The sequence below is a fragment of the Anomalospiza imberbis genome, chromosome 13, assembly GCF_031753505.1.
Source record: "Anomalospiza imberbis isolate Cuckoo-Finch-1a 21T00152 chromosome 13, ASM3175350v1, whole genome shotgun sequence".
Classification (NCBI taxonomy): Eukaryota; Metazoa; Chordata; class Aves; order Passeriformes; family Viduidae; genus Anomalospiza; species Anomalospiza imberbis.
In genome coordinates this window covers 468,009-482,286 of record NC_089693.1, presented here as the reverse complement: position 1 = coordinate 482,286, position 14,278 = coordinate 468,009, and the positions used below count along the sequence as shown (strand labels likewise).

The 14,278-nt window shown below is 57.7% G+C and overlaps 1 protein-coding gene across 2 annotated transcripts in view; it reads left to right on the top strand.

Moving 5' to 3' along the window:
• FRMD5 (FERM domain containing 5) overlaps positions 1-14,278 on the top strand; it is a 74,492-nt gene that overhangs the window by 44,026 nt on the left and 16,188 nt on the right. For both annotated transcript variants that reach the window (XM_068203456.1, XM_068203455.1), the window contains exons 2-7: positions 4,677-4,781; positions 5,846-5,888; positions 6,374-6,452; positions 8,379-8,476; positions 8,915-9,038; positions 9,659-9,746. In XM_068203456.1, coding sequence (XP_068059557.1) covers positions 4,677-4,781; positions 5,846-5,888; positions 6,374-6,452; positions 8,379-8,476; positions 8,915-9,038; positions 9,659-9,746 — 537 coding nt within the window. The remainder of the gene's footprint in view (positions 1-4,676; positions 4,782-5,845; positions 5,889-6,373; positions 6,453-8,378; positions 8,477-8,914; positions 9,039-9,658; positions 9,747-14,278) is intronic.

Here is a 14,278-nt window from a genome sequence, read left to right as displayed (position 1 = left end):
GAGCCCCAGGAGCGGCAGTGCTGGGCTGGGGCTGGGGTCTGGCACGGGGGTGCTGCAGGGGCTGGCTGGGTGCTGTGGAGGTGGCAGCGGGGCTGGGGCCGGGCTGGGAAGTGCGGACGTTTCCAAGGCTTTGGGGCTGGTGCTGTGCCACACCTGCCTGAGAGCTGGACTGAAACAGCCCCGCCGTGGCACGGGGTGAATGCTCTGGGAAACGGCAGTGCCACCAATCTCTGCAGCCTGGACCTTGGGACAGAGCCGAGCTCATCCTCAGTGCAGGGCTGTCCCTGGGCTGGGACTGGAGGCTCCTGCCTGAACTGAGCCCTCTGTTCGTTTGCAGATGAGCTGCTATTTTTAAATATCTTTTTTTTTCCGTTTATTTTTCTATCTGTGGATGACCCTAATTTTGGCTGAGAAGCTTAGAAAAGCAAAGAATGCAAGGTTACTTTAATATTCTTGAAGTTTGGCAGTCCCCTGGGCTGCTGTGTGTGCCAGAGCTGCAGGGCCCAGTGCCCCCACAACCTGGTTCTGCTTCACACCCAGCATCCTGCAGGAGCTGTGCTGAACCCCAGGCTCCTGCAGGAACTGTGCTGAACCCCAGGCTCCTGCAGGAGCTGTGCTGAACCCCAGGCTCCTGCAGGAGCTGTGCTGAACCCCAGGCTCCTGCAGGAGCTGTGCTGAACCCCAGGCTCCTGCAGGAGCTGTGCTGAACCCCAAGCTCCTGCAGGAACTGTGCTGAACCCCAGGCTCCTGCAGGAGCTGTGCTGAACCCCAGGCTCCTGCAGGAGCTGTGCTGAACCCCAGGCTCCTGCAGGAGCTGTACTGAACCCCAGGGTCCTGCAGGAGCTGTGCTGAACCCCAGGCTCCTGCAGGAGCTGTGCTGAACCCCAGGCTCCTGCAGGAGCTGTGCTGAACCCCAGGCTCCTGCAGGAGCTGTGCTGAACCCCAGGCTCCTGCAGGAGCTGTGCTGAACCCCAGGCTCCTGCAGGAGCTGTGCTGAACCCCAGGCTCCTGCAGGAGCTGTGCTGAGCCCCAGGCTCCTGCAGGAGCTGTGCTGAACCCCAGGCTCCTGCAGGAGCTGTACTGAACCCCAGGGTCCTGCAGGAGCTGTGCTGAGCCCCAGGCTCCTGCAGGAGCTGTGCTGAACCCCAGGCTCCTGCAGGAGCTGTGCTGAGCCCCAGGCTCCTGCAGGAGCTGTGCTGAACCCCAGGCTCCTGCAGGAGCTGTGCTGAGCCCCAGGGTCCTGCAGGAACTGTGCTGAACCCCAGGCTCCTGCAGGAGCTGTGCTGAACCCCAGGCTCCTGCAGGAGCTGTGCTGAACCCCAGGCTCCTGCAGGAGCTGTGCTGAACCCCAGGCTCCTGCAGGAGCTGTGCTGAGCCCCAGAGTCCTGCAGGAGCTGTGCTGAGCCCCAGGCTCCTGCAGGAGCTGTGCTGAGCCCCAGGCTCCTGCAGGAACGTCCTGTGCACCCTCCTGGAGGTGCTGCTGGGCGTGCTGATCGCTTCGGGCTCCTCTGCACTGGGAGGGACTGGGATGCTGGGCTGGCAGCACTGGGATGCACATCAAGGGCCAGGTGGGTCCCAGATGGGGTTTGCTGATTTCTCTTGAGCGTGTTGAGACCCCACATCCCTGGTACAGGCGTTCCCATCACCTGCATCACACAGGTGCGTTTGCCACGGGAAAATCCCAGCAGGGTCCCCCTGCGGCCCATAGAGCCTGCCCTGTTTCCCTCATGGGAAGGGATCCTGAAGGGATCTCTTCCCTGGAAGAGCTCGTTCCCACGGCCATCGGGGAGCCCCTGGCGCAGGGAATCTCAGGGTGCAGCTGCTGCAGACAGGTTAACCCTCCTCAGGTACCTGGGGAGGTGCTGCGGGGCTCCGAAGGGCTGTGCCAAGCAGAGGGGGATGATGGACCCTGGCCCCAGCAGTGTCCCCCTCAGCAGGGTTTGTCCCTCAGCCCCCCCAGCCTGGCCAGAGCAGCAGGTAGGAGCAGTGACGTGGCCCTGGGGCTTGCTGGCCCCGGGGCTCAGTGGCCCTGGCAGGTCCCCAGGAGCTCCACATGTGCCACCCAGGGTGCAGGGAGGGTGACAGGGTGGGTGTCATCCCAGCTGTCCCCTGCAGCCCAGCCCACCCCTGGGGTGCTCCAGTCTCGCTTCTTTGGGGTTATCAGCAGTGACTGCTGCCCTAGGGCAGCCAGATGTGTCTGGCGGGGCAGCCAGATGTGTGGGGCTCAGCTCGCTGCACTTCCTCAGGGGCTCCTAAGTCAGAATCACAGAATCCCAGACTGGTTTGGGAAGGGACCTTAACTCTCCTCCCATCCCACCCCTGCCACGGCAGGGACACCTCCCACTGTCCCAGGTGCTCCCAGCTCTGTCCAGCCTGGCCTGGGATATTCCAGGGATCCAGGGGCAGCCCCAGCTGCTCTGGGCACCCTGTGCCAGGGCCTGCCCACCCTGCCAGGGAACAATTCCCAATTCCCAATATCCCATCCATCCCTGCCCTCTGGCAGTGGGAGCCATTCCCCCCGGTCTGTCACTAGAGTCCCTGATGAAGAGTCCCTCCCTGGCTCCCTTGGAGGCACCTTCAGACACTGGCAGTACTTGGCAGGTGTTGGCATTCGGAGCAAGCCCTCGGTGCCAGCCTGGCACGTGGCATCCCAGCTTGTGCCAGCAGCTGCCCGTGGTCTCCATCAGCCTGGGCACCCCAGAAGGCTGACCTCAAAAGCCTGCAGACAGACAGGAGTCTCATTTTATAAGAACATGTAAAGATCCAAACATGGAATATTTAAGCCAGTGTTATGCAATGGGGGCTCTTTTAAGTCGTGATTTGTAAAGGCAGTTCAGATAATTTCCTGAAAGACATTCTGCTAATGATTAATTTAGAATATGTTTAATTCAAGTTAGAGAGATCAAAGAGGGAGCATTTTCCCTGTAATGCCATCCGTGGTTTCACACTTTCACCAGATTCCAGGCACTGGGGGGGTGTCTGCCTTGTCCTTCCCTGCAATTCCTCTGTGAAGATTGCAGAGGAACGCATTCTGCAGACTCCGTGCTGGTCTGGGGCAGGGGAAGGGAGAGGAGCCTCGAGCACATCACTGTGAGATTTGCTCTGGGGAGGGACAGGATGCTAGGGATGTGGAATCAGCCCCTCCCCTCCTGCAGCAGTGGCTCCAGGTGGGTCTGGCAGTCTTTCCTTGGGATCTAGATGGGAATGATTCAGGAGTTTGAGCTCCGTGGATCCTCTGCAGGGCCGGGCCAGCAGCGGGGCTGCTCGGCTGGGCTGCAGCAGCAGCTCCAAAACGCCGGTGCTCGCTCCAGGACGTGCCGCTGCTGCACCGTGTCCAGAGAAGAGCCGGAGCTGGGCAAGGGTCTGGAGAAGAGGAGGCTCAGGGGGGCCCTCCTCACTGCCTCCAGCTCCCTGAAAGGAGGGACCCCGAAAGGGTCGGGTTTCTGCCCCCAGGGAACAGGGACAGGAGGGGAGGGAACGGCCAGGGGAGGCTCAGGCTGGACAATGGGAGAACTCCTTGGTGCTAAGGGCTCTCCACTGTCCAGGGCAGCCCTGGAGTGCCCATCCCCGCAGGGAGTTAAAGCCGTGTGGATGTGGCACCTGGGCCATGGACTGGGGGTGTCCTCGATGGTCTCGGAGGGCTTTTCCATCCTCAGTGCCCGTGATCGCCTTCGGCACGGGCCAGGCTCCCGGCTGCGAGCCGGGGCCGCTCAGACCCGCCGGGTCCCGCCTGGCATCCCGCCGGTGCTGCCGGCCCGGGTCCCGGGGCACGCGGTGCCAGCATCGCCGCCGCCGTGAAACCCTCTTCATTTACACACAAACACGCTCCCCGTGCGGCACCGAGCCCCGGCACGGGCTCCTGGCGTCCCGTGGGCTTCCCCCCCTGCAGTCTGTGGCTGCTGAGCCGCCGCTTGATCAGATAACGCACGTATTTGATCAGATGAGGCGCGCGTTCCGTGTATTTGTCAGGAAGCGATGTGTTCGCGGTGTTTGTGGGAAGGCAGAGCAGCGCGGCTGTCAGGAGCAGCCTTTGATCCGCGGAGATGCGCAGCGGCTGCTCGCACACCGGGGCTGCCGGCGAGTGAAACACCGGCAGCTCCGGCGGGGGGAACCGGGATGTGAGGCGCTCACCACTCAAACGACGGGCCACTTGCGAAGCAGCAGGGGTTTGAAGCCCCCAGTCGAAGGGGAGGAGGAGAGTTTTGGGGGTGTGGTGGCCAAATCCCTGCACAGGAGCAGCCCGGGGGCAGAGGGGATGAGCGGCCACCGCCGGGGGCTGACCGCACAAAGCGACCTTTGTTCAGCAACGAGCTGGGTGTGGAGACAGATGAGAAGAGCCCGATGCGAAGCAGATCCTGCAGGGGGATAATGCTTTTAATCAGGGCGATGATCTCTCCTGCAGAGCCGGCTCAGGTGTGAAACTTCCTCCCGGGGAGGTATCGGAACGTTCTCACCTGGGCCTGGGGGTTTTCATCCCTTCTTATGGGGCATAACCGACCCAGCTGCACCTCAGGTGGGATGGGAGATGGCTCCGGAGCCGAAAATGTCACTCAGGGAGCTGTGTGGGGTTTGCGCTGTCCTTGGTGTCACTCCACGAGCTCCAGACCCCTCACACACATCCCCCAAGCTCGGCCCCACCGCCCCCTGTGCTGTCACTGAGTCTCTTTGTCCTGCAGAGAGATGCCAAGGGCCAGTACCTGTTCGACCTTCTGTGCCACCACCTGAACCTGCTGGAGAAGGATTACTTCGGCATCCGCTTTGTGGACCCCGACAAGCAAAGGGTGAGAGAGAGCCCCCCCTGCCCGGGCGGGGGCAGCGGGCTCAGGCCTGCCCTTGCAGCTGGAAACCAGAGTGAGACCTGGAACAACATCAGGAGCAGGCAGTGGTGAGGGGCTCCTCCCCAGCAGCTCTCCCCCACCCTGGGTGAGCTCTGGGTGCTCCGGTGGCGCCATTCCTTTGCCCAGGGGACAGGGATCTACTCACGGCCCCCTGAGCCCCCAGGGAGGGGTCTGGGATGCACCCCGGAGCAGCCCCGGTGTGCCGGCTCCCCAAGAGCCCCGGCGGGAGCCGGGATGTGTGCGCTGGACGGGCTCTCCCCGCTCCCGGGACCCGGCGCGGGGCTGAGCCATCCCGGAGCCCGCAGAGCGAGAGAACGCGGTGCTGTTGTGAAGCGAGGAGCCAGGTCCCCCGGCAGCGGGTCAGCAGGACCATCTCTAGCACAGATTCACGTTTCAACGCCGAGACTGGACCGTGCGGACAGCTCCGTGCCGAGGATCCAGCGCTCGAGCGCTGCCTTGGGCAATGGAGAGTGAGAGCAGGAACCGGCCTGACCCAGCTCCCGGCTCGGGTCCGTATCCTGCCGGCCCCGGGCAGTGGATGGGCACAGAGGCACGGATGGATGGGCTGGATCCCCACGCCAGGGCTGTGGGAATGCCCCTGCCCTGCCCTGGGCTCAACAGGGCTGGTGCAGAACGAGCTCCGGGGCCCCTTCAGTCCCTCCTTGCCCTTAGGGCCCTGAGGCTCGCAGGCACAGCTGTGGATGGCAGCCTGTGCTGTGCTCCCCAGCGATCAGCGCCAGCCACAGAAAGGCCAATTCCTGCTCCCAGGGCTCCTCTGCCTCTCTGTCACAGGGAGCAACCCATGTGAGCCAGGAGCTGGGCACGGAGCTGCTCCCTCGCTGCGGACAGGACCGGCCTGAGCCTGCTGCTCCCCCAGCTCCCTTCCAGGGCCACTCACCCACAGTCAGGTGGCTTTTCTCACCCAGAGCAAGACCCTCCTCTTCCTCATCCTCCCCACCTTATCCAGTCATGGCTGTCAGGCTTTAATTGCCTTCTTTTCCTTTCAGCATTGGCTGGAGTTTACCAAGTCGGTTGTGAAGCAGATGCGGGGTGAGTGTTGCAGGAGGTCTGGGCAGATTCTGCTCCTTCCATCTTAGATGTATTCCCATTTTCTCCAGCCTGTCCCCTCGGGGCTCAGTTCCCAGTCCCTCTCCCAGGAACAGCTCCCCCAGAAGCCGTTCTGGTGAGCTGAGAGCAGGATTATCCCCACCAGCCCCAGGGCAGCCACAGGCAGCACAGGGCAGCAGCCTCCACGGAGAGCGGGGCAGGAGTGATGGGGTGAGGAAGTGACATTTGGGAGCGGGGAGTGGTTGGGTGGTGGGTAGCCAGAGCCACTGGCACTTCCCCAGGGCTTTGTCAGGGACATCTGCCCTTGCCATGGCCACTGCAGTGAGGAGTGTCTGCCCCCTCCTCACCCAGGGCAGTCTGGGGGAACAAGGCAGGTGAGACCCGAGCTGGACCTGGCTCGAGGGGTGGTGCAGGGGTGAAGGGGACAGCCCTGCCCTCTGGTGACACACTGTCCCTGCTCTCTGCAGCCCAGCCCCCCTTCACCATGTGCTTCCGTGTCAAGTTCTACCCCACGGACCCCGCGGCGCTGAAGGAGGAGATCACCAGGTGAGGACGGGCACTGCGTGGGCGCCTGGCCAGCCCCAGCAGCGGGGGTTTGGCCGGGGCAGGAGCACACGGACAGCTCGTTTTGTAGTGAGGAAACAGCAACAGCCACTGGGATTTCCCAAGCAGCCCGGATGCTTTGGGATTGTTCCTGCTGGGGGGAAAAGCACAGGAGTCCCCACCTGTGCTGGTCAGCACCTGGAGCCGCCGTGCCTGGTGGGGAGCACAGGCTGAGGGTGGGCAGGCCCTGGCACAGGTGCCCAGAGCAGCTGGGGCTGCCCCTGGATCCCTGGCAGTGCCCAAGGCCAGGCTGGACACGGGGGCTGGAGCAGCCTGGGACAGTGGGAGGTGTCCCTGCCATGGCAGGGGCGGAATGAGATGGGCTTTAAGGTCCTTTCCTGCCTGAGCCACTCCTGGGCTCCATGATCAAAGCCCCAGGCTTGGTCTTTGGGTGCAGTCAGTTCCAGACCCACATCCCAGAGCAGAGCACTCCGATCACGGCCCCAGCTCCGTCACTCAGCCGCTGCTGCTCAGCCTCCTCCACTTCAGCAGCAGGCACTGGAGCCCTGCCCGAGCATGTCCCCAGCTCGGGGTGTCCTCCCCGTGCTCGGCCTGCAGGAAGGGTTTGAGTGCCTCAGGCCCCCTGAGATGCCCTGCGAGCAGCCAGCCGTGTCCCTCTGACGTCAGCAGCGCTGGGAGAGGCGCTGCGGGAGCTGCCAGCACAGCCTCTCCTGAGTTTCTATCTTTAGGGGCTCTTCTGCTGCTCTTCCTGCCAGGAGGAAGGACACGAGAGCCCCGCGGAGCCAGCGCAGCAGCTTTGGAAAGGAGCTGTGGATCCCCAGCAGCCCTGGCCCCCGGGGCAGCTGGGCTGGAGCCTCCACCGGAGGGTTCTGAGCTGGCACCTTCTGTGGGGACATCTGGGAGCCCTCCGGGGCCAAAGTGTCCCTCCCACGGGATCTGAGAGGGACCTGGGACAAGAGTCTGCAGTGCCAGGCCAGGGGGAATGGCCTCCCAGTGCCAGGGGCAGGCTGAGATGGGCTATGGGGAAGAAATTCTTCTCTGCCAGGGTGGTGAGGCTCTGCCTCTGGGGCAGCCTGGTCTGGTGTGTCCCTGCCCATGGCAGGGGGTGCAATACAGAGAATTTCCTCCCAAAACCTGATCTAACTCTGCCTTCTGTCACCCCCACAGGTCCAGGCTGAGGTCCCCATGCAGGTGAGCTGCCCCTGCTCGCTGCCCTTTGAGGTGTGCCTGCAGCTGCAGCTGGAACCTGGGCTTAAAATTCACTTTTCCCTGGACTGAGTCCACTTTAATACCAAGATTTCTCTTTAATATGCTTTATCTGTGAAAATTAATGGTTTACCTCATCATAAACTCAGATTTGAGCAATGAGGCGTGACCGAGGACTGCAGAGTGCAAGTCTGGTTATTTAAATTCATTTCTGAGCACTCCATTTTGCTCCTTCACTCCATGACTTGTGTTTTACCAGCTAAAGGTTTTCCCAAGCGCCACATGACGCAGCCCGAAATGTTACTTAGGTTTAAATTTATTGGAATGTGTAATTTTTCCCACATAGTTTGTCCTTTACTGGGCACAGAGACAGGGATGGGGCGCACAGGAGGCAGCTGGCCTGGGTGATGCAGCGAGCACGGAGGAGGGACGTGGGTGCATACACCGAGACCTAGAAGGACACAAAGTTTGGGAGGGAGAAAATCACATTATGGGGAAGCTGAACACCCAGGGGAAATGCAGCAGGCCCTGGTGGGCTCTAGATCATGAGACCTTGGCCAGGGTCAGCCCAGTGAGTGCCAGGTTGGGCTGCTGGGAGAGACGTGTCAGAGGAAGTGTCTGGTGGCAGGTATTCCATGTCTGAATGGGCTGTTTGGGTAAATTAAATTGTGCCTGATAAAGAGACTCTCCTCCTGTGCCCAGGTACTTGGTCTTCCTGCAGATCAAGAGGGATCTGTACCACGGCCGGCTGCTGTGCAAGACGTCGGACGCCGCCTTGCTGGCTGCCTACATCCTGCAGGGTGAGGCTCTGGGACAGCAGGAATTCCCTTTTCCTGCCAGGGACCCCTGCCCTTCTCGCACTGACAGCAGGTCACTGCACCTGCCACGCCAACAGCACCCACCTGGGCTGGGCTGGGCTGGGCTGGGGCACGGTGAGGATGGTGCTGGGCTCTCACCTGCAAGGCCACACCTGCACAGGGGGCACGGTGTCCCCAAGGGCAGCCCTGGGCTCATCCAGCCCCTGCCCTCCTGCCTGCTCCTGCAGCTTGAGGAATTAATAAATTTGGGATGGTGACTGCCACACAAACAACAAAATGAAGTGGATGCAGTCAACGCCTGGCAAAGGATCCCTCCCAGGGGGAAGGCAGCGGGGTTGGAGCGGCGTTCCCGGGCTGGGGGCTGAAGCACACTGTGCTCTGCTCCTGCTGCTCTTCCCCACTGGATCTGTCTCCCACCAGCTGAGATTGGGGACTATGACCCGGGGAAGCACCCAGAAGGCTACAGCTCCAAGTTCCAGTTCTTCCCCAAACACTCGGAGAAGCTGGAGAGGAAAATTGCGGAGATCCACAAGTCGGAGCTGAGGTAGGGGAGCTGCAGGGTCGGTGACGCCCTGAGCACTTCTGTCCCCGTTTGGGGTTGTCACTCATGTGTCACATCCAGCTGGGACCTGCTCCTGCCTCAGCCAGCACAGCCCAGGGGACCTTCACAGGGACAGAGACCCTCATAAACCCCTGCTGCCCTCACCCCTCTCCAGGGACACGAGGTGTAGGGACCATCAGCAATCCCCATTATCCCACAGCACTGCTGGTGCCTCTGGAGCTGTGTCCTGAAGGATTCCCAGGGAGGGAAGTGGGTTTAACTTCCCAAAAACCCATCAAAGCTGTGTCCTTATGTGCCAGGGGCTGCTGCCCTCTGCCACCGAGCTCCCCTTTCCTTCCCCCCTGATTTAGGGAATTCATCCCTAAATTTGGCAGATGCCCTTTGACTCTTCCCAGTGCTGCCAGTTCAGCGTGGCTCCTGTGGATGTGGCTGGCAGGAGAGGATGGGCCAGGCTTCAGTGCTGGGCTCCTGCTGATCCTGTAAAAATGTAAAGGGAATGTGCAGAGGCTGATGCTTCATCGTTAACAGAATCCCTGTAGCTGCCTTTCACCTTCCTGCCTGCCATGGAACATTCTTTTTTCCCTGGTTTTTCCCTCCTGCAGTGGGCAGACACCAGCTACTTCAGAGCTGAATTTCCTCAGGAAAGCCCAGACTCTGGAGACGTACGGGGTTGACCCACACCCATGCAAGGTAAAACAGTTTCTGCAGCCATTCCTAGGGCTGGTGCTGGGGTTGGACTCCTCCCTGTGGCCACTGCTGGTCTACTGAGGTGCCGGGGACTGTCCCAAGTGCATTTGTCAGCTGCCAGCAGCTCTGGGGCCATGCTCAGGGCGCCGTGCTGGGGCCACCAGCCTTGCTCAGCCTTGGCCCCATCCCTGGCCAGCGTGAGAGCACGAGGGACAGGGGAGGGCGAGTGCTCTGAAACCCCCCAGGGCTCCCAGGGGAGCTGTAGGAAAGTGTTTTCAGACAGCTGTGACAGGGTGGTCGATCCCCTTCTGCAGAAGCAGGACTTGGGAGGCAAGAACAAGGTCAGTGACGTGCCTGAGGAGCCACCAGGCGTTAATCTGGCTGGGACAGCCCATCCCTCTGCCCTGCCCAGCCCATAATCCAGTTTGCTGCTGGAAATGCTCTTTATTGACTGAGGATGTCACTGCATGTGGCTCTCTGGTCCCTGGTAATCCCATCACATGCAGATGGATGTGGGATACAGAGCAGACAGAAAATTCTGCTCTCAGGCAGTGCCTGTGCTGGGGCTTTTCCCTGGATTGTGCCACATAAACACACCGTTGCAGTAAACTGGGGGGGTTCCCCGTTTATGGGCAGTTTCTGAGTACCCAAGAGGTTGCTTTGCTCTGAATTCCCTCTGAAGCAGTGGTCTTGCCAGCAGCCACCCACTTGTGACCTTTGCTGCTAGAGTCAGGTAATTTTTTTTTTAATTAAAAAAAAAAATAAAAGCCATCCTTTTACTTCAATAACCTTTTGAACGTATTTGAGTTACACTAATTAATGTTCCTATAAGGACAAACATACACACTTGTGTGTATATCAGCAGAATTCTGCCTATTTCATCAAGAGCTGCTGTTAATGTGCTTAAAGGATCTGGAAACCAAAGTTAAATGAATCTGATTCTTCTGTTCTCTCTTCCCCAGTGGACTGTGGAGAAGTTTGGATGAGGGGTTGTTCCCTCTCAGCAGCCATCCTCAGTTCAGTGTCCTTTGACTGAACTGTCTGAAGTTTTCATGGTGCTCTCATAGTACCCCAAAAAACAAACAGAGAAAGATCTTCCTCTCTTCAGCAGGGCTCACCTGTGTCCTGGGCTGTCCTGGGTACTTGTTTTGTATGTAAATCCCTGTAGGAATGTGCGTGTTTGTCTGTGAGAGAATAGCAGGGGTCCCTCTGTTCCTCGTGATGGACAGAACTTCTGGCCTGGCCAAAGAGAACCATGGAATGGTTTTGGTTGGAAAAGCCCTCAAAGGCCATGGAATCCAGCCATCCCCCAGCACTGCCAAAGCCACCGCTAACCATGTCCCTGAGTGCCACTTCCACACTTTTTTTGAGCCCGTGTAGGGACCTGTGCCCCATCTGGCACCCCTCTAGCAAGCCTCTGCATCCCCAGGAGGATACATCCTTCTGCCGAGATTCTTCTTCCTTCCCTGGAGGTTTTCCCAGATTTGGGAAAGAGCCAAAGCCCTTTGGGCAGCCCAGGCCTGAGCTGTGGCTGGCTGGGGCACAGGCACACAGGAACGTCCCTCATGTGCCAGCCAGGAACGTCCCTCCTGTGCCAGCCGGGCGGATGAGTTTGGGCTGTCCCCCTTGCCTTGGGCTGAGGGTCAGCACTCTCTGCCTTCCTTTGGCCATTCCGCCTGGACAGCTGCGGCAGAGCCCTCTTTCAGCCCCCCCCAAACTGTTCTGCTAGCTCAGCCTTGGGGACTTCAGAGGAGCAGTGCCACAGAAACCAGGAGAGAGAGGCTCGTTTTCCAGGTGTTTATTCTCTGGTGGTATGCAGGAAAAGAGACCGAACAATGGCGGGAAGGTTTTTTATCTAGGTCTGGGTCTAGGGGGGCTGGAGCTATCTGGCACTCAGCCAATGGGGTCTAGCTAAGGTTAAGGGTCATTCGGACATTCCTATCTGTGGGGCCCAGCTGCAGGGTACCCACTGAACTGCAACACCTCCCTCTTTTTTGTTTTAAAAGGTTATAAGAACATTTGATTCATTTGGACCCTAAGCGCGGGTTTCCCCACCACTTACGGTCCTTGGGGTAGGTATGCTTTTTTAGGTTTGCCAACTCTATGTGATTGACTTGTGAGGTAGAAATAAGATTTGTGATGGCTCTGAAAATCACGCGACGCAATATCCCGAACGCTATGGTTACAAGGAAAAGGATAATTACAAATAACAGAATTGTTCTAAATACAGAAATCCACCATCCCGTGATTCCCCCACCCTTAAACAGTTCTTTGAACCAATCCTCAGTTTCTTGCTTCACTTGTCCTATCATCTTGTTCATGTTTCGAAGGGCAGCATGGATGTTTGGAGCTTTTGCAGTCAGGTTCATGCAGCACAGTCCTTCAAATTCCTGGCATTCGTGTCCGTGTAGTAACAGAAGGAAATCTATAGCAGCACGGTTTTGCAGAGTGGCCTGTCTGGTAATTTCCTCATCTTCTAGGAGGGAGCTGATGGCAGTTGATGTTAAATTTGCCTGTTTGACCACCCAGCACTCTAGATGTCCCAATTCACCTAGAGCTTTAGCTGCTGCTACTCACGGAAGGAACAGGGATACAGCAACTCTTTTTGACTTTGCCCAATGGAAAATATCTGCATTACAATTTGGGTCCAAAATATCTGCACTCCTCTTTTGAATTTTATTTGCCGATTTGTTCTTGTGAGTCCATTCCCCTATTAAAGTTTGATTGGGTGTCAATACAGACAACCGCCCTATGGTACATGGCCCTCCTAGAAGCCGAGATGGAATTCCTGCCCATGCTCTGTCCCCACAAACCAAAAACAATCCCTTAGGGAGACTTTTGGGACTAGAATGTGATGGATTGTCTACTGCAATATGGCTTATGTTACGACACCACCTTCTTGCAGTAAACTCTCCTCTATATTGTTTTATAACGTGGTACTCATGAGTGTTAGAAACTTGAGAGAGACCTGAAAAATGCATGCAGTAAACTGCAGGTGAGGATCCCAATAACTCTAATTCTTGGGGTTCCTGCCCTGCCTTAGGCAAATTCCGCAACCACTCCCCTAAGAGTCTCCTCTTCTCCTCAACCTGCTTCTGTTGCTCTTGTTGAGGTCGGGGAGTGGATTCTGGAATTTCATTGGACTTATGTTTATCCAAGGCCGCTGGAAACTCTCCAGCCTGCAATGGAATCCCTACCAGACAGGTGGACATAGGATTCTTTGCTGCTGCCGTGGACAAGCATATATTTTCCTGCTGAAGTGTTTGAGCCAGGGTTACCCAGACGTTTTGGCGTGGCTGAGGGATGATCCATGTGTCTACCACACTGTTCAGCATTAGCAAGATGACAACTTGGATGGGGTTCATCCCACGATTAAGTGGACGGTATGTTTTCTCTAAAAAGGAAACACAAACATTTTCAGAACATGTTAAAATTTCTATTTCTGCCGGAAGGTTCACTTAGGAAGAATCTCCTTCCTCCGTCCGACGGCGTCTTCTCTTTGCAGCATCGGCTGCTTGCTTCTCATCCCCTTCTTTCTGACCTGGATTCTTGGGGATAAAAGGTTTTACCCACTTCTGTGGAATCCACCTAGGGCCTGAGGGAGTAGTCACACATGCATAGCCTCGACCCCAGGTCAAGAGCTCATAGGGTCCCTTGGTTTCCCAAGTTTCTGGATCCCTAATCAACACTGGTGGACGCTGAGACAATTTGAACTGTTCACCACTGTTAAAATGCCGTGTCACTGGTGGACTCATGTTTTCAAATGAACAATTCAGAAAATTGATGGTAAACATGGCTTTACAGAGCTTCTCCCGTGGAGACATCCACGCTGTGGAGTTGCTCTGCCTGTCTAAGACCTTCTTGAGCGTTTGGTGAGCACGCTCAACCACAGCTTGACCTGTGGGGGAGTGGGGAATGCCAGTCTTATGTTCCACTCCCCACTGCTGGACAAATTCTAGGAATTCCTTGGAAGCATACGCTGGGCCGTTATCAGTTTTAAGTGTGCGTGGAACTCCCAAGACAGAAAATGCTTGCAATAGATGTTGCTTAGCATGCACTGACCTTTCTCCTGCATGAGCTGAAGCATACATTGCGCCTGAATATGTGTCAATGCTTACATGAACATATTTTAGGCGACCAAAACTAGGAATGTGTGTGATGTCTGTTTGCCACACCTCACAGCTGCCAAGGCCTCGGGGGTTAACCCCTACGCCCATCGATGGCACAGCCTGAAGCTGGCAGTTTGGACAATTGGCCACAATGGCTCGAGCCTGGCTCCGTGTTAGCTGGAACTGTCGAACCAGGCCAGGCACATTCTGATGATAATGCTGGTGACTTAGCTTTGCCTGTTGGAAGACATCAGGGAGACGTGCTTTCTCAACTGGTGCAGCAAGGGAGTCTGCATGACGATTCCCCTCTGCTATTTCACCTGGCAAATCGGTGTGTGACCTCACATGCATCACGAAATACGGGTGCTCCCTGTGGGAAATTAAATGAATCAGCTTGGTGAGCAAATTAAAGAGTTGTTCATTGTC